Source organism: Callospermophilus lateralis, chromosome 13 (genome assembly GCF_048772815.1).
Source record: "Callospermophilus lateralis isolate mCalLat2 chromosome 13, mCalLat2.hap1, whole genome shotgun sequence".
NCBI lineage: Eukaryota > Metazoa > Chordata > Mammalia > Rodentia > Sciuridae > Callospermophilus > Callospermophilus lateralis.
The window spans coordinates 53,933,966-53,954,819 of record NC_135317.1 but is presented as its reverse complement, the minus strand read 5'-3'; the positions used below and the strand labels follow the sequence as shown (position 1 = coordinate 53,954,819).

General features: G+C 32.4%; 1 protein-coding gene across 6 annotated transcripts in view; it reads left to right on the top strand.

Moving 5' to 3' along the window:
• Cep170 (centrosomal protein 170) overlaps positions 1 to 20,854 on the top strand; it is a 134,254-nt gene that overhangs the window by 74,403 nt on the left and 38,997 nt on the right. For 4 of the 6 annotated variants that reach the window (XM_076831567.1, XM_076831568.1, XM_076831565.1 and 1 more), the window contains exons 9-13: positions 2,766 to 2,929; positions 3,116 to 3,409; positions 11,828 to 11,977; positions 15,079 to 15,205; positions 18,100 to 19,917. In XM_076831567.1, coding sequence (XP_076687682.1) covers positions 2,766 to 2,929; positions 3,116 to 3,409; positions 11,828 to 11,977; positions 15,079 to 15,205; positions 18,100 to 19,917 — 2,553 coding nt within the window. The remainder of the gene's footprint in view (positions 1 to 2,765; positions 2,930 to 3,115; positions 3,410 to 11,827; positions 11,978 to 15,078; positions 15,206 to 18,099; positions 19,918 to 20,854) is intronic. The other 2 variants (XM_076831571.1, XM_076831570.1) reach the window with 1 other exon arrangement.

Here is a 20,854-nt window from a genome sequence, read left to right as displayed (position 1 = left end):
TCATTATAACTTTTCTGTTAGATGTTTTTTGATTAGTACATTATAGTTGTATATAATCGTGGGATTTGTTACATATTTGAGCATGCACATAACAAAATTTGGTCAGTTTCACTCCTTAGTATCTCTCTTTTCCCTCCCACTTCCATTTCTCTCTTCTTCTTCCTCTACTCTGTTGTACTCCCAAGTTTTTAAGCCATTATTTGAAAACATTCTGTGATTTTGAATAAGACTTTTGTGAGCCTAATTCCAAATAGAGTCATTAAGGACCAAGTTATCTGTATCACTACATTAATCATTAGATATTTTTAAACTAAAATAGCTAAGGAATTAATTAAGGAATTAGACAATCAAATAGGTAGACATATATTCCAATAAGGTGCCGCCGCTGGGAAACCTTTTGGATTTGACTTTATGCCATTTTGCAAGTCATCAAAAAACATGTTTTTTTTTTTTTTTCAAGTCTAACTCATTTTTGATCCAAGATAGACCCATTTTATTTCTCCAGACTTAACTTACAAATGGCATTTGACCCTATACAGAAGTCTGAACTGCTTCATTGGACAATAGTTTTATACAGTTTAGGATATCAAGATGATATACTAAGACTCTAAATAAATGCAAATATATAACAGTCTGTAACAATTTTTCAAAAATTAGACTTTCAGCAACTACTCATATTAGTCCAAAAATTCAAAGTAGGCAAAAAAAACCAAAAATATCTTGCTCCTACAAGAGTAAAGTGCACGCGCTTTGGGACAGTGAGGAAAATAATGTTCACAAAGCCCATACACTTTCACCCTTTAGGAGAGTTGCACCTTCTTTGGCTATAGTGGTGAGGTACAGATGACCTATCCTAAGAAGTGTTTAAAAATTTCAGTGTCTTTAGGCATCATTAATGACAAGCAGAGGGAGGAAAAAAAAAAAAAACTGGTGAGGAGAGTTTGCTAGGGATCTTTTTAAGTAAAAAACAGAAGATTGGATCTCTGATCAGATGTCTTGTGTAACACTGAGAAATAAAAGAATGAATAATAATTTTCCAACAAAAGAAAATGGCTATTCTTAAGCTATAAGGAAAGATATTTGAAAGGGCCTTATACTACTGGGTTCCAAATTTTATATATTGAAATAAAAATTAAAGCCTATAAAATGATATTTTCATTAAAATACTTTTATACACATTTGTTAAAGGTTATTCATTTTTATACAAGAAATATTGAAGTTTTATTATTTTCAGCTCTTACAAACTATGTTCCTTTTCAGTGTATCCAATATAATATTGAAATAGGTTTGAAATGTATGTAATGTTTTTAATGAATTTTGTATTTGAACTAGTGGTTTTATTTGGGTTTCTTTTCCACCTGCTATCCATGACCTCTGGATTCATTATCTGAGGCAGAGATTCCATTAATTCAGTTATTTTTTTTTTCTTTTTAGGTTTCATTTTGAATAGTTAATAATTTGAAGAAAGAATTTCAAATCTTATTTTATAATATTAATTACTATCCCTTTAGTGGAAATACTCCCCAAACCCCCATTCTTTAATTTTATTCATTTCCTTTCTTTCCCTTGCCTATCACTTTTCCAAAACATCGCCCTTTTCTGCATGTACTGCCATTCTTTCTTTTCAGTTTTCTCATTCCTTTTATGTATTCCATTTTTATTACTTGTCCTCTTAAGTTAAATTATTACCACTAATTGGTGACATCTAAATTTATTCATGGGCATTAAAACTTAACATTAGCCATGTCTTCTGCTTCCCACTCCTCCAGTCTTTCATTTTTCATCATTATTTTGTTCAGTAACACATTATTCAGCTTGTGTTCAAATTAAAATTTGTTACCCAGACAAACTTAAAAATCAGATTTTGTCCTGGAAGCATTGGAATATATCAAAGTGCATTACAGTGTACTAGATTGATTTATAGCTTCCAAATACATTTTCATTTAAGTCCATTTACATATGTATAATATTCTATACATATTTCTGAAATATGTATAGAATAGCTCTAGACTTCCTAATAATTTCATACTATTGTAATATAGTTATTATCCCTTGAGTATTTGTCCAATAGGAGCTTAGATTTATTTAAGGATTTGATAGACTATTCTTTTCTTTGATAGAATACTTTATTTAACTTGTTAAGGTACCAGAGTTTAGAGCACAAATGCAATTTTCAAATATTCTCATAACTAGAACAACACAGGAAAAATTTATAGGAAAAATTAGGGGGAATTACAGATTTGAATCTTTATTAAAAAGGAAAGGCATACTGAACTTTGGAAAATATTGATCATCACATCACATTTTTATGGTATTTGTATTTTATTTTCTGCATAATCATTTTAGCGGTGTCATTGTTTTTCTTATCTTTCTACCTCTCAAATGCAAAAGTCATTTTTATTGTTAAAATTGTTAATATTTGAAGGCAAAATTAATATTTATTGACATTAGGAATACAAACTATGACAGATGATAGTATCATTTATCTACTAAGGCATCAATTAATCATTATAAAGTTGAGATTTAGAGAAAGAAAAGCAGTCCTATTCAGTTGTTTATAAAGGCCCCCATTGTTGGTTGATAAAATTTGAATATAACCATTGCAATTGAGGGAAGTTTGCAGAGCCTGTTACTGAAAAGAACATATGACTTTGGATGAAAGGGGAGGGGAGGGGTCAAAACAAATAGCACTTTTGTATACACTTCTAACTTTCTACACGGGATTATTTTCTTCTCTATTATGTGATTTCTCTTTTTCTGTGTAGGAAATAAACATGATGATGGTACACAAAGTGACTCAGAGAATGCTGGGGCTCACAGGCGCTGTAGCAAACGTGCAACTCTTGAGGAACACTTAAGGCGCCACCATTCAGAACAGAAAAAGCTACAGAAGGTGCAGGCTCCTGAAAAGCATCAAGACCAGGCTGTTGTAAGTGAAACTTCTTTTATAACTGCATTCTTTAATGAAGACCATCCCAGAAAAAGAGGGTCATATTCTTTTACTCAAAGTACAGGAGTCTTGTGTCAGGAAACTACTTACTCTACACTACATACAAAACTTGAAAAAACAAAATCTCCAATAGCAGATGCCAAAGTGGTTTCTTTGTCTTTACAGACTAGCTCTGCGCATCACAGAGGGGGGCATGGTGTTCCACATGGGAAATTGTTAAAACAGAAATCAGAGGAGCCATCGGTGTCAATACCCTTCCTACAAACTGCATTATTAAGAAGTTCAGGGAGTCTTGGGCACAGACCAAGCCAGGAGATGGATAAAATGTTAAAAAATCAAGCTACTTCTGCTACTTCTGAAAAGGATAATGATGATGACCAAAGTGACAAGGGTACATATACCATTGAGTTAGAGAATCCCAACAGTGAGGAAGTGGAAGCAAGAAAAATGATTGACAAGGTAAATAACTGAAATTTGAGTATAATGTTAGTTGTGTGATGTATTTGACTGTTGGAAATTATTGGAGAGTCAACACTGAAATGTTCTCATGTAGTCAGTGTTATTGGAACTTCAGGGTTTTGTTAGGGAGCTGCAAGACTAAGACCAAATTGCTTTCTTAATTATTTTGAATTTGCCTGAGTTTCATATATATGGTCCTGAACATTTAAACTGTTTGGACCTTTTAAGGCTATGTAAATTTAAAATAGGCTTTAAAAATAGTACACTTTAGACGTACTCACTTTGCATTTATTTATGTCACAAATAAACAGAGTGTTAGAATTGTTAACATAAATGTGTTTAACTACAGGTTTCCTTTCTACTAATTTCATGTTGGAAGCACATGAAAATACATGTTTTAATTAATATGTCCTTATTTTCTTTTTTTCTATTCACTGCTATCTTTGATGATAGAAAAGCAGTGTATGAAAACAAAATCAAGTTTTTTGTATCATGTTCATTTTAGCTAGATTATACCTAGTCATGATGATTATATAAATTTTCTTGATGATACTGATTAATGTGTATACTGATTATTATTTGGCTTAAAAAATAGTTTTTCTCAATTATGCCCATGGTAATAGAAAGTCAGCTTTCAAATTAGCTGTTTGTTTTACCTCCTGGAAAGTAACAGCATAAATTTGTCTAAACATTTATTTCTTTTAAAAATTATTGTTACTCAAAAGTTGAGTGCTTCTTAAATGAGCAACATTAATATCACTTAGGAGACCAACCCCCAGACATACTAAATTAGATTCTGTACTAAAAACAAGACTGCCCAATAATTCATACGCACATTAACAGTTGAGATGCACTAGTTTAGATAACGAATTTCCAGAATGGTATCTGAGGGAATGGGCAAGATACCTAGCCCTATGGGATGCAGGAAAAATATTAAGACTTATGCTCACTGTTTTTTATAATTTTTCTACTTTAAACTGTTTTCTCCAGTGTATACAATCTATTAATATATTGACAGACATATATAGTTTCTAAACATAATATTTGTCAAAGAGTATCATGGTCAAAATATTTTACTGTGGGAATGCACAACTCCAAACATTTGGAGACCCATTTGCCTGTGGAATAGTTGTTATGTAAGCGATATTATTGTGGTTGTTAACAAGAGAAATGGTCACACTACAGATAGAGAAATCTACAATATAAAATAGGATTCATTTAATGAAGTAATGATATTATGTGACTGGATAAATAATTTACTTATTGAAAAAAAGCTGGGACTATACTGCAGGAAAACAAGGATCACTGCATTATCTTGTGACTACCAAAGTAATAAAAGAACTGAGATTTCATTATTTATGATCAAAGCTGAAAACCAAATCTAGGCTAATTAAAGTAAGGCTCTGGGGGAAAGAAAAAAAGCCCAGAACCAGGAATCAAATGTCTGGAGAAATAACCTGTGGGTGTGGAGAAAACAAAGGCCAAGAATAGCAAACTCTACAGCATAAGAAGTGCTTTGGGATGACTGGAGTAGATATGGGCATCATATCAAATTGCTTGGATGAACTGTCATCTGTTTTCTTCTTTTTGAAATTTTGGTGTGTGGAACAGGAGTTGGGGCCATCTGCTGCTGTCCATCTAAATCTGTGATAATGTGCGAGGTTTTGTGTTAGGGACGGTGATTCAAATAGAAAAAACTGAGTTCTTTCTTTCAAGAATGAATGCATAGTGGGATAGATAAGTGAATTAAAGCCAGACATGGTGGCCTATGCCTGTCATCCCAGGTACTTGAGAGGTTGAGACAGGAGGATGGCAAGTTCAAGGGTAGCCAGACCTTGTCTCAATAAAAAATAAAATGGGCTTCAAAATTGAAAAGGCAATTTAAATGCTGTTGTCCTGTCCAGCAGTCAGTGAGTCATAACTGTCATGATCTTACATAAGAAGACTGAGCTAAAAATACATATTTGGGAATATTAGAGAATAGAGGGGAGTTAAGCAGAACTAAGAGATGAAACTACCAGTGAAGCTATATAGAGTAATTTTTGGGACAAAGTGTGAAATTCTTGGGAATACCAACATTGGTGGACATAGTATTAAGAGTGACCAAAAGAAAACTAAAGAGGATCAGATAGTAGTAAGAGAAAACCAAAAGGAAATGTCATCTGGGAATCAAAGCAGAGTGGAAAAGAAGTAAGCAGTACTGTACTGATGTTAAGTATAGTAAGCAGTGAAACACCTTTTCAGTTCTTCCACAAATAACATTGTTTACCTGGGATTAAAGATGATCAGAAAAGTCATTTGCATCTTTCCTTAGAAGAAGAAATTATATATAATTAAAATAGTATCTCTTTAAAATAAATGACCAGGCCAAAATGCCCTATTCTTGTTATTCTGTTTGGTGTTAGTTAAAAGGTGCTGAGAGAGAGAACCTTTTCCCCAACCCCCAGGTTAAGAGATTACAACAATTTGGTTTGTATTTTTGGATTGTGTCTGTTAGTGATGTCCTTATATTTTTGCACATTCCAAAGTTCACTGTTTATGAGTGTGACACATGCCTCATATTTATAAAGACCTCTTAAATTGTGCATCTATGTTTACATGAAAATGCACTATAAATGCTGTTGCCTACCTGAATTAAAAAAACTCATTTCTCACAGTAATGATATTCTCCCCCATTTACTCCTGCCTCTTCTCTACCTTCCAAAGAAACCACCACAGTACCAGTTTCTTCTTTCTCTTCCATTCAAAACAGATAATACTAAGGGAAGAGGAAAATCTTGTCAGGCTACCTTTTTTTTTTTTTTTTGGTACTGGGGATTGAGCCCAGAGGTGCTTAACCACTGAGCAACATCCCCAGCCCTACCTTTTTTTTGTTTTGTTTTTACATTTTAATTTGAGACAGGGTCTCACTATGTTGCTGAGGCTAGCCTTGAACTTTTGATCTTCCTACTCACCCTCCCAAGCCTCTGGGATCATAGGCGTGTACCACGATGCTGGTCAGGGCTACTACTTTTAAGCTAAATAAGGAAAAACTTAAAAGTGAAAACAGAAAGCTAAACATTGATCAAGAAAAAATATTTGTCATTATAGATAGTGAGGCTTTGTGCGTTTAAAGTGTTTCTTCTTAAATTTTATACCATAATCAACTTTGTCCCATACTTTTCCTGGCCTGACTTATTAATTGTTCATTGTATCAGCATATCTCCCCCTAAAAAGCCTATTGATAGCATGCTTTCTCTTTCCTCATGGAATCTGGACAGTGCTGGTTCTGAGATAACAGGTGGTAGGAAAGAATCCAGAACTAGAAGAACTATTACAAGATCAGAAACACAACATAAAGAATATCTATGGCAGTGAATTAAGGAAGTCAGTGCTGAGAATCTGGATCCTGGGGTAACAAATTAAATTAGACCCAAGTCAGAACTAGGGCAACCATGATAAACATCTTTCCTAACCCCTTTCTAGGCTCTTCTAACACTTTTTTCTGAATTTTAAATTTAATTTTGATTACAAATATAAAATCAGTGTTAAGCATTCAAAATGTTTTATTCCATTGAATTTAAGGGATTTTTTTTTCTTTACAAGTAAAATAGATTTAATAGTATTTACAATTTTTTAAAACTCCTCTCTTAAATCATCTTGATGGAGTTCTTTGGCACCAGAAGCTAGAATTGCACATTGTTATTCTGTAGTTATATGTCAGGTGATTTTTGTAGGATGTGAGAACCTTTATATTGATTTGAACTGATAGACACCATGCTTTCTTAACCCAGGAGGTACTTCCTCCTTGAGGTGATAGATGTTCTGGTCATGTCAATTAAAACCTAAGTAATTTTTTACTTTGATGCCTCAGTTATTATTTCAGAGTAAGCCTAAAAAAGCTTGACATTTTATTTATCATTATCCTTTTCATTTCTATGGGAAGGTGAATTCGGAATTCTAACTGATATTTGAGTTTTTAATCTAATACATAAGAGACTATGGCTATTAAATTATCATTTTGGTCTATATTGTATTATCATTTTTATGTACATAAGTCTGTCTCCTTTCCATGGTCTCTACTTCCTGTCACAATAAGCAAGCTGCCTATATCTCATGTTATTGAATATAATAATATGAATGAGTATTCACCATTTGAAAGATCTGATATGCAACATTTCTTCTCTCCACTGTTCTAATTTTAGAATTGGAAATTTTGGACTTTTTCTGTATGGCTTGAACTTTTAAATGACAATGGCAATGAGGATGATAATATAATAGTGAAAAAAATCAAGGTGAAACTTTTCACAGGCTTGGTTTGTATTGTACATGCTTTTATCATCTTCAGAATGTTTAGTTTCTTTAAATTTAAAACTAAATCTAAAATATAGTCTGGTTTTATAGAAAGTTGGATTTAAATATAGAGTTTCATGGTTCCTTCATGTGAATTTTCTTGTTTATTCATAGGCTTGTACATTAGACCTGTCCTTAAGAGTAAGGACTCGTGCTAGGCACGGTGGCACATGCCTGTAATCCCAATGACTAAAGGCAGGAGGATCACAAGTTTGAAATCACCCTCAGCAACTTACTGAGGCCCTAAATAACTTAGTGAGACCCTGTCTCAAAATGAAAAATTTTAAAAAAGGTGCTGGGGATGTGGCTCAGTGGTTAAGGACCCCTAGCTTCTATCTCTGGTACTAAAAAACAAACAAACAAACAAAAAGAATAAGGACTAAGTCATAAAGATATCTAAATCCCCTGTAGTAGTAGTTAGCCTGTAGCCTATAGTTAGTAAGTACCATATACCACAGTTGCTTAATATGTGTATAGCTGTCTCTAATGCTTTAAAATATCCCATTTGTTTAGGATAGCCACTAAAATACAAAAGTGAAATCCCAAACTGAGATACTATATATAATTGTATATATTCAGAGGTAAAGATTGAGAACATGGTCTGTGATCTGGGATAGGATGGAGAGGGAGGTACTCTGGAGGACATGAAAGCCATTCCTCACCTCCAAAATAAATGAGTTTTTTTTTCTTTTTTGAGAGAGAGAGAAAGAGAGAATTTTTTAATATTTATTTTTTAGTTTTCGGCGGACGCAACATCTTTATTTGTATGTGATGCTGAGGATCGAACCCAGCGCCACGCACATGCCAGGGGAGCATGCTACCGCTTGAGCCACATCCCCAGGCCTAAATGAGTCATTTTTAATTTCTGTTTTACAGTGCTGGGGAATCAAACCCAGAGCATTGTATGTGCCAGGCAAGTGTTCTGCCTTGAGCTATAACCCTAGTCCACCAAAAAGTTTTTTATTCTTGTACCCCACTCCTCGTTCCTTTTGTTCCTACCCTAAAAGAATTAGAAACTGACTGGTAACGTGGGATGCAAAGTTCCAATAGAGAGGAAGCATAAATATTAGATATCTAGACTCATCCTTTTCCCTACTATCTACTTCTAGCCTGAGAAGTCCTTGGCTGAATAAGAGACCTAGATTTTATATTTAATAAGTTTGGAATTTTTATTGAGAACTAGGTCAGAGTAGGAAAGGGAAGAGAATCATGAGTCTGGGGCTAATATATTGCATTTGAAATACCTTGAGTCACTCAGGAGGAAAGATGACAAGTAAGCAGCTGTCCATATAGTTAGTAAATGAAGTGAAGCATTACATGTAGATGAACTCACCTAGGGACAGAATCTAGAATGAAAGATAAGGAAACCTGACAAACTTGGCCTTGCTTTGAGTAGCTCTCAGTTGTATCCAATTATTAGATATGGGTTAAATGCTATTGTGTATGCTATTTTAAATGTGAAAAGTATGTTAGCTTTAAAGTATATAGACAATATAAACTATTTATTTCCTCTTTGTTTTCACATGAAACTTTTCACAAGTGGATGTTTGTGTACCTGAAGAACACAAGTGTATAGAAGTGAATAGATACATATTTCAAGATGGACTAGTCAGTCATTACTATCATAAGTTTTTCAAACTGTGGCAAAGTATGTGTGAACTCGAAGACTTCTTTCCCTACACAGTAGGAGTTCCTGACCTATCATTTCTTTTGAAAAGAAATAACTGTTACTTTCTTACACATGTATAGCTGTCTCTTAAACCTTAAAAGGAATCTATACAAAGTCATCCGAGTACTTGGAGAACTCCCCTTCTTCAAAGCATTAGTTCTTTGTGTGCCTTTTGTTGTCATTTCAAAATAGTGTCAAAAGTGATTACATTTTATTTGAAAATTCTGGTGGTTATGAGCTAAAAGAAATCAAGTTTCAGTATGGATTTAGAACTAAATATCACCAAATCAGAAAATAATGAAGGTAATTTCTAAATTAATATGCCAAAGAGATACAAAAATGTAAGTACACTTACATGATTAATTTTATTTCCGACTTCCAAACTTAAGTTAGCTTTCTTCTGGTAATTATAAAAATTAAAAAAAAAACCCTTCAATAAATTTGAAGTTCAAAGATTCTTGTGATAAGTGATTTTTAATGTTTAAAAACATATCATTCACTTGAATGGCTCGAATTTGCTTTCTTTACAAATAGGTAAAGCAGAGCACATACGGATACTCAGGTTTTTTGTACTGCTGTTTTTAAACTTATTTAATTCTAATGTTTAGCAAAATGAAGAAATTTTTTCACTGTGCTTCCATATATTATTGAAATTCATATTGATTTAAAGTTAATAATATACAATTTGCTCAAAGATAATTTAAATATTGAGTAGTTCAATAGAATATTAAATCACAATTCTTGAACAGAACAAAATGGTTGTGTTTGAAGTAAATATTAAGTAACAAGGCCATCTAGTGGTAAAAACTAAGTTTTAGTGACTTTGAAAATCTGGTACCTATTTACTAAATATGAACTTTAGAATTTATCAGATAGCTGTACTATATGACTTAATTTTTTTCTAAAAAGTATTTTAGTTTAAGTTATTTTCACATTTGTGTAGATAACAAAGGCTCTGTTTGGTTATATTCTCTAAGATCCTTTATACAAATTGCTGATTCAGATGCATAACTTTGGAGGTGCTGGGGTTAGAACCTGGGGCTTCACACATGCTAGACAAACATTCTAAAACTGAAGTATACCCCCAGCCCTACAAAGAATAAGCATTGGGAATAAACTGGATACTTAATAATAAAATGATTGTTTATATGACCAAAACTTTTTCAATCTGTTTGGCAATATCCATGGCCTTTCATGTGCCCCAAAATGAATAAGACTCAGTTCCTACCAAAAAAAATAAAATAAATAAAAAAATAAAAAAACGCACACGAATATTTGTTTCTGCATTTATAACTTTTCAAAAGTGTTGACCATTGACAATCTGCTTATTGAAAAGACTGATCTGTGTATATAGGCCCAGGAATCTACATTTCACAGAAAGGTCTTAAGTAACTGTTAGGCAAATAAAGTTTGAGAATAATGTTAAACTTTATGCCAAGATCATACAATAAAATCTGTGATTGGCATCGGAGAAAATAATATGTATAAATTTAACTCATGTAAATGTTAAGCACTTAATAGGGAAGGAAAAGACAAAAAGAGTCATGTTTATAAACGTATTTTAACATGCTTCTTGAAAATAATAGAGCACAGAAACAAGCTGAAAACAAGTTGAAAAGATAATCTTTCCTAACTCTTTGCATTATTATAATGTTTAACAAAATTATTCAGGTGTTGTAACAACAAATATAAATGTGCTGGATGAGGTGGTGTATACTTGTAATCCACCAGCATCTTGAGAGGCTGAGGCAGGAGGATTACAAGTTGAAAGCCAGCCTCAGCAATTCAGAAAGGCCCTAAGAAACTCACTGAGAATCTGTCTCTAAATAAAATACAAAAAAGGGCTGGGGATGTGACTCAGTGTTTAAGTGCCCCTGGGTTCAATCCCTGGTAACCCCGCCCAAAAAAGATCCTAAATATTTCTGATTTTTATATGAATACTTGCTAAATATTAAGAAAGAATAGTCACACTGACATAAACCACAATGGCCTGTTTTCTTCTTCAGCTATACTCCAATTGTATTATCCTGTCTTTTAAAAAGTTCTTCTTGTTATTAAAATTGAAATAACACCTGGGTGGGGTGTTGACACCTGTAATCCCAGTAGTTTGAGAGGCCGAGGCAGGAGGATCACAAGTTCAAAGCTAACCTCAACAAAAGCAAGGTGCTAAGCAACTAAGTGAAACCCTGTCTCTAAAAATAATACAAAATAGGGCTGGGGATGTGGCTCTGTGGCCAAGTACCCCTAAACTCAATCCCTGGTACCCCCACCACAAACAAACAAACAAACAAAAAAAATTGAAGTCAAAGTTCATTTAGAATATTTTTATTTGCTTCTGCAGTTAATATGAAATTCACTTGTTAATCTAGTACTCAGACTTTGATTTTCACTTGCAAAATTATTTTTTTTTCTTCTAGGTATTTGGAGTAGATGACAATCAGGATTATAATAGACCTATTATCAATGAAAAGCATAAAGATCTGATAAAAGAGTGGGCTCTCAGTTCTGCTGCAGTAGTAATGGAAGAAAGAAAACCACTGAGTACATCTGTATTTCACAACTCAGAGGTATACATCTCTCTTGTGTACTTAAATTCTTTATATACATAAAATATATATATATAAAATATAACTTTGTATCATTTGTGAGTTTTAAGTAATTGATTTACCCCCCCCCCTTGAGAAACTTACAAAAACTAAAATTTTACATATGTCTAATGAAAACCTTTTTTTTTTTCCATGTCTAATGAAAACCTTAAGCCTGGCTTAGTTTTTATTATTATGTTATTTTAAATTAATATTTTTTAAAGGAAGAAAATATTTCAGTAAGCAGTTAATAATCTATATGTTCATTGCCCTAATTGGTGTTCTGAGACAAGAAATGTACAGTTTATACTTTATAGGAAGTTTGTGTTTGTAATTGAAAGACTCACCATGTCAGAAAACATGTGAAAGTTACTATCTGATAGATATATCTTATATACTTCAGTGAGTGTAGTAGAGCCTGAATTGTAATTAGAATGTGAGATTAATTAAGAATGGCTTGGTGGAGAAAGCCATGGTGTCAAAATTTCATTACACTTTGGTATTTCAAAAAGAAATGTAAAACATCTATATAAATCAAAGTACTAAAGTTATTATTTGTTCAGATAATAAGAGCTAACATTCAACAGAGCCTTTAATGAGCATTTTACAAATAAGGAAATTAAAGTAACAAAGAAATTTATTTCGCCAGGGTCTTACTTTTTTTTTTTTTTTTGGTGGAGCCAGAGTTTAAACTTTTAGCAACTTTGATTTCGTAATTAGTCTTTTATGCATTATGCTATATTGTTTCTTAGGAAAGGAACTAATTTATAATCTATGAATAGTAAAGAAATATGAAATATAAATAAAAGAAAATTGTAAGGCATACATTTTATTTATGTTTGCATGAAATGGAAGTAGATATTTTATAGACAGGTAAATAAACTTGCATATTTGCTTGTCAATGTTAAAATTACTTATTTATGGTGTGCTATTTCCTGAAAATTGTCAAAACAATAACTGTATTTTAGTATTTTTTTGTTTTTGTTTTTCTTAGAAGAATTTTTATTCTGTTTTTTTATTTATAAGATTTATTTATTAAAAGCAGGTTATCATTATTTAAGGCAATATGCTGATATTTTGATTAATCCAGGAAGGGTTTTCATGAACATAAACTTAGATGACTCCCTGCTCTCTGTCTGCTCTATTCATTGCCAAATAAAATTTATATAGTCCCAGTATGTTTCTGCCTTTGTAGGAGTCACCTATTTGACCATTAGAACTCTTCCCAGAATGGTTCTACATAAGTGAGTGTCAGTGTATATTCCTCCCCTGTAGTGGATATTCTTTGCATGGTGCAATTAGCCTTAGGTACTCAGAAATGTGGGCACATACCACAAAAACTTAGGAAATTTAAGGGTTCATCAGGCTTTGGTATCCCTAGGTTGCACTACATCTATGTCATTCTCTCTACTACTATTTTAACCTACTGTTCTTAAAATCAGTCATACAGTATATAAAATTTTTAACTTCATCAGTATGTAGCTTGTTAATCATTAAATATATAGTAAATCTGATACTTTAAATAAAACATGTTTCAAATAGTTCAAAATAAACTTCTGTCATAGTTTTCCATTCCCTAGTTGCTATGTAGTTTCAACATGAAGCCTTGGATTGGATTTTTTTTTTTTTAGTAAAAAGCATTATATTTAGTGATTGATATATATATTGGCTTTTCAAAATGACAAAGTATTTAGCTATTAAATCAAACATGACAAATCTTAACATATATGTGTGTACAAGTGTCAAAAATATGAGCAAAAAAAGTATTAGAGATTTTGACAAAGTTGGAGAGTCAGTGCATCTCAAATCATAATTATAGATGCAGAGGACAGAAAAATCAATGAGGACATACTTGAACTAGGCAGCATCGCCAGTCAACAGTATGTGATTGAACTTTATAGACCAGAGAATTATAGAACATATACAGAATTTACATGCTTCATATAATCATTGGAACATTTACAAAGATAGGCTACATTCAGAGATACAAAACAATCTTCAACAAGTTTAAATAACTAGAAATCATGAAATTAAACTACAGTAAAATTAAATGAGATCAATAAGAGAAAAATAGTTGACAAATACAAAATTTTTATTTATTTTTATTTATTTATTTATGTTTATTGGTTGCTCAAGACAATAGAGGGAGGTGATGGGAGGGGAGGGGAGGGGAGGGGGGATTGGAAGGGCAGCAGAATACAACAGATAGTAGTATTGCTGTATGTATAAATGTGGCTGTATAACCAATGTGATCCTGCAATCTGTACACTTGGAAAAATAAGAATTCATACTCCATTTGAATCAAATGTATGATATGTCAAGATCATTGTATTGTCTTGATTTATATATTTTTTCATATACCACCTACATCTTCCACATTGTTCAAATTGCCCTGTTCCTAAGAATTAGCAACATATGACCATTAGTCTGTAGGATCATATAATAAATTAAGTTCTGTTTCACTCTTAAGTTTTAAAAAATGACTTCCCCTAAGGAAAGATCTAAACACAGGCAGGTCTAGGTTCAGAGTGGTATAAAATAATTCATAAAGACTGAAATTTCTAGCTTCTTTTGGAAATCATAAATTTGTAGAGAAGTCAAAAGTTTGGGTTTTGAAATCACTGAGGACATAACCTGGTAGATTTAATACTTCCTAAGACCTAGAACCAATCTGAATTCTAGAGACATTTAGAGGCCTAGATAATAAGTTGGGAATAGGTCTCCCTGTTCTCATTAATGGAGTAAGGACTAATCATATATCTATCCATGAACCTATGATATGTATCAAAGCTGATCTTAGCAACCAGTAAATTTCAAGATCCAACACATTATTTTGAAGCTGTTGCTAGTATTTAAGAAGTACATAAAATTATACTGCATTTTCAGTAAATAATAAAATCTTAAAGAGAATACCTAGAGAACTTTCATTCTATATATGAAAAAACTTAATAAATGAAAATGTAATAAGGTAAGGTTTATGGTTTTGTATGGCAGGCATGTTCCTATGACTAAATAAAACTCTTTCATAAGAATCAGATTTGACCAGACTGCATTATCTCAATGTCTTGTTTTTCTCTTTTCAGGAAGGCACATCTTCATCTGGAAGCAAACGTTGGGTTTCACAATGGGCTAGTTTGGCTGCTAATCATACAAGACATGATCAAGAAGAAAGAATAATAGAATTGTCTGCACCTGTTCCTTCAGAAAATGGTATTTTCCTTCCTTCCTTCTCTTTCTCCTCTTTGTTTCCTTTTTCCTTGCCTCTATTTTTGTGAGTCACATATCAGTTTTTAAAAAAAGAAAAACAGATTTATATAGTGAGAAATAAATTAAATCTAAAATTATTTCACATAGTCTATGATTGTATTGCATATGATTTCTCTAATAAGTATAAAGCTGATTTTTATTAGGCATCTTGTATTTTAAGCAGTGGAAAATTTCCAAATAATAATAATGATGGGGATATAGCCCAGGGCCTTATACATGCAAGGTTAGGCAAGAACTCAACCATTGAATTACAACGCAGCCCCAAAAGTATTTATTTAAAGTATTTATATTGTATGTGTATTAATATTTTGTATCCTTTATAAGTTAAAACTTCTAAAGATAGATGAATGGATACCTGTTAGAATTTAAAACTGTATTCTAAGGAAATTTTCTTTTTAGTTATAAATTTCTGGTATTAAATTATGGTTTTAAAAGTTTGTATTTTTACTTTTAAGTAAAAATTCTTCCTACCCTCCTTGATGTGCCAACTATATTATTTTAGAAGAATATGATTTTATTTTGATTAACGATGCAGATATCATTAAAGTGTAATCCTAAATGAAGATAATAATTTGTAGATGAAGCATGTACATGTATGAACTTATCTATATTACATATATAAATATTTTAAAATGATGATTTCATTATTTCACATTTTATATGTCATAATGTCATTAAATATCATAAGTATACACAATTATAACTTGCCAATTTACAATATAAAAAATTAAAATGAAAAATTTATTCAACATGAAGACACAGAGTTGAAAAAAATCTTTTAAGAAATTATGCTTAAGGAAGAGTGCTTTTTTTTTTTTTTCCTTTTAGTTGTAGTTGGACATAATACCTTTATTTATTTTTATGTGGTGCTAAGAATCAAACGCAGGGCATCACACGTGCTAGGCGAGCGCTCTACTGCTGAGCCACAATCCCAGCCCCTGAATGTGGTATTTTTAGTCTGTATTTATAATTTTGTTTTTCTTGGAAGTGCAAATTTGTTTTTTCTCTGGCTTGTGGCATCCTAAAAAATCTATTTTAAGAATTTTTAAAACATTATTTAGCTAAGTATTTTGAGAAAGCTACATAATAGTGTACCAGAAAAACTAACATTTATCATAGAATCTAGAAGTAATTGGTAGTATTACCAAAAAACTTTAATGGGAGCAGAATCATTTGCAAATTGGTTCACATAAACTGGTCATTGTTTAGGGGGAAAAAAGACAGAAGGACTAGATAAATTTACCAAGGAACCTACAGTAAAATTATTAAGTATTAGTTGTGAAAAGCAAAATTCTATCCTTCTCTTAAAAAATAACAAACCAGTTACTTAGGTTTCATGATCTCATTTCTATTTTATCATGTTTTAAGTGGATTTATTTAGATAAGGTGATAAATTTACTTAAGTCCTAAAATATTCCTGTTAAGCTTATATTGAATGTGTATAAAAGCAGGATAGTGTGGTAAATATTAGAAAAAATACAAAAAAAGAAAATAGTCATTGTATTTTAGGCTCTTTAATTAGCATGAATAAGGTAAGACATGTAAACATGAAAGAATATTAACAAAGTAAGATACAGCATGATTAATTATAGCATGATTAAAGTTAAATTGGTCAGTTTGGTAAGTATTTGTCTCCATCATAACCACTATATTTTTGTGAAATTTAAATGCTAGTCTTTTAGGGTTATAAAGAGGAAAAAAAGAACCCCAGAAGCTTTATCTATTATTTTCACTCCATATATCCATAAAATATTAGAATGCTTTATATGTTGATTTTTTATTTCTCTGAGAAACTTACCCCTTTACTCAGAAATACATTCCATTTTTAATATGAACATTTTCCTTAAGTATTCTCAAATTCTCCCAAACATCAAAGTATGTATTTTATCATTGATCTCTACTTATTTGAAAAAAGAGAAAGCAGTTGTGTATTTTCATGAGTAGTCTTGATATACCAGAATACTATGATTTAAAAATCCCTCCATTTCTAAATTTATGACACGTCCTGTCCTTTTCTTGTACTTACTATTTAAAAAATTATTTTAATCAGCTTTAGATTTAAAAAATAAAACCTTATATGGCTAGTATTTTCCATGTACTTAGAAAATCTAAGCTTTCATTCTTTCAAGTAGATAATGTACATTACAAGCTTGTTATTTTCTGCTATGTAATTGAATGTATAGCAAATAAACAATACTAATTAGGCATTCTCTGTAACATACCAGATTCTGCTTTTTTTGAGTATATCTTAAAGAAAGAAAGTCACAAAAGAAAGAATGACCATAGTGAATTGCCCTACAGATGTAGGGATGACTCTTACACACACCATGGTGTCTGGTTAATAAAAATGTATACTGGAAAATTGCTAAGAGAGTAGATTCTAAATATTTTTACTACACAAGAAGGAATTAGTTTAATGTGAGATGATGGATGTGTAAATTAGCTTAATTTAGCCATTTAGATGGCATACATTATAATATATGCATATATTCAGAATATTATGTTGTATACTGTAAGTATATGTACAGTTTTTGATAATTAAAAATATGTTGAAGGAGATAAAGGAACTGATGGTTCTGATTTTCATCTCATACACTGCTTTACTGAATCTCTGTAAATAGGCAGCTTATTAATCTAAATATTTTAGATTAATAAATATAGAATTATACTTGCTTAGAATTATACTTGCTTTTTAAACTGTTTAGTAACAATGATGGTTCATCTATTTATACTTGCCATTTTTTAACTTAAACTTCAAAATCTAATGTAATATGATATCACTTTGATTTTTATTTTTTAATCTAATTAATTCCTTCATTGTGGTTTTTATTTTACAGAGGCAGATATTGGTGAATCTGGCATTTCCCTGAGAAGAACTGGATCTGTAGCTTCCTTGGCTGGGCAGGGAGAGAGAAAGAGACGAACTCTTCCCCAGCTTCCAAATGAAGACAAATCTCTTGAGAGCTCTAGAGCAAAGATTATAGCACAAAGATCAGAAATAGGTGAAAAGCAAGACACAGAACTGCAGGAGAAAGAAACACCAACAGGGGTACACCAGAAAGATAAACAAGATGCTGACAGATCCCTGAATAAAGTGAACAGAACAGTAAATGGTGGAGATAATAAAATCCTGCCTCACATAGGCAACTCTACTCCTGGGAAGGAGAAGAGTGAACCTGATAAGGAAGCTTCTTTAGTAAAGCAGACATTAGCAAAAATTCAGCAGCAACAAGAACAGAAGGAGCAGGCCCAGTGGACACCTGCTAAATTATCTTCAAAAAATATTTCAGGTCAGATAGATAAATGCAGGGAGGAAACTTCTAAACAAGAGTCCCAACCTCCAGACAAAATTCCAGGACATTCTACAAGCAAAGGAGAAAGAGTAATACAAAATGAGAGCAAGAGAAGAAAAGCTGAGGAAATTCTGAAAACTCAGACTTCAAAGGGAGGAGACAAGAAAGAATCCTCCAAGTCATTAGTGCGACAAGGGAGCTTCACTATAGAAAAACCTAGCCCAAACATACCTATAGAACTTATTCCTCATATAAATAAACAGACTTCATCTACTCCTCCTTCTTTAGCATTAACATCTGTAAGTAGACTACGAGAAAGAAGTGACTCTTTGGATACTGATTCTAGTATGGACACAACCCTTATTTTAAAAGACACAGAAGCAGTAATGGCTTTTCTAGAAGCTAAATTGCGTGAAGATAATAAAACTGATGAAGGCCCAGATACTCCCAGTTATAATAGAGACAATTCTATTTCACCAGAATCTGATGTGGATACAGCTAGTACTATCAGTCTGGTCACTGGAGAGACTGAAAGAAAGTCAACCCAAAAACGAAAGAGTTTCACTAGTCTCTATAAAGATAGGTGTTCCACAAGTTCTCCTTCCAAAGATGTAACAAAATCATCATCTTCGGGTGCTAGGGAGAAAATAGAAAAAAAAACAAAAAGTCGTTCCTCAGATGTAGGTTCAAGGTCAGACAGTCGTAAATTTGTACAATCCAGTGGAAGAATAAGGCAGCCTTCAGTAGATTTAACAGATGATGACCAAACCTCGAGTGTACCTCATTCTGCTATCTCTGATATTATGTCATCTGATCAGGAAACTTATTCCTGTAAATCTCATGGAAGGACTCCACTTACCTCAACTGATGAGCATATACATTCCAAACTGGAAGGAGGTAAAGGAACAAAATCTAAGACTTCTCCTGTAGCATCTGGGTTATCCAGTAAGTCAACTACTCTTCCAAGGCCACGACCTACCAGGACTTCCCTCTTGCGCAGAGCACGACTTGGTGAAGCTTCAGACAGTGAACTTGCTGATGCTGACAAAGCATCTGTTGCTTCTGAAGTATCCACAACAAGTTCTACATCCAAGCCACCCACAGGAAGGAGGAATATTTCTAGGATTGATTTATTGGCTCAGCCTCGTAGAACAAGGCTTGGTTCGTTATCAGCTCGTAGTGACTCTGAAGCTACAATATCTAGAAGTAGTGCCTCTTCACGTACCGCAGAAGCCATCATTAGAAGTGGAGCCAGATTAGTACCATCAGATAAATTTTCTCCTAGAATTAGAGCTAACAGTATCTCTCGACTATCAGACTCCAAGGTCAAAAGTATGACCTCAACTCATGGCTCTCCTTCAGGTAAATTGAGTCCAGATCTTTAATAACATGAGCATGTTCTATTTGGGGGCGCATCTTTTAAGAATTAGATTTCTAGTTGTTGCCTTTCCAAAATATTCAAGAGACAGGTTTTATTTTCTTATTAATAAATGGAAAATTCAAAAGTTAATATACTTCCAATTAAAGTCCTGGGGAAAAATAGTGATTTTAAGATTCTAAATTCATTGGAATGATTTAGCCATTTTAATTTTCCAGTTAGTGACATAGGTGGATTTGTATGTCAGGATTACATAGGGAATTATTATCTGGTTTAAATAATAGGAATTAGCATTATACTTTTAAAAGCTTGTGTTTAACCTTTAAATATCCTCACATACTCCAAAGTCCTTATGAACCTGAAGAAAAACAGTATGCCATTTATTAGTTCTTTTAAGCTAAATGAAATGATCAGTATTTCTTCTCTTTTTGTCTACTTATTTTGAGATGTCTTATGTACTTGCACATTTTAAAGTAATATTTATTTATGGTTGAAACCAGTGAAAACTGAATTCATTTCAGTAGAAGAGGATGGATTCATGGGGCAATCACTAAGTACATGTTGGTCAAAGTAGGCTGTAGAAATTTAGTTAATTGCGAGAATTATTTCATAAAGTACTATTATAGCATTTAGCTGTAGTAATTATCTATAATTGAATGTAATATCTACAGAGTGTCTTATTCCTCACCAGAATTTAACTGCTTTGGGAATTTTTGTCTTTGTGCATATCATATTCAGAGCTGAAGCTATTGAGAATACATGGTGACTAGTGTTATGTGTACATCCTGTATAAGCATGGTCTTATTACTTCATAATCAGCCTCATATATGGGCGTGGCTGAAGAGACCAGCTGTTAAAAGACTAGAAGATTTATGATTATTGTCAGTCAACAAGCATCTTAGTGAGCCCTAAGTTTTGAGT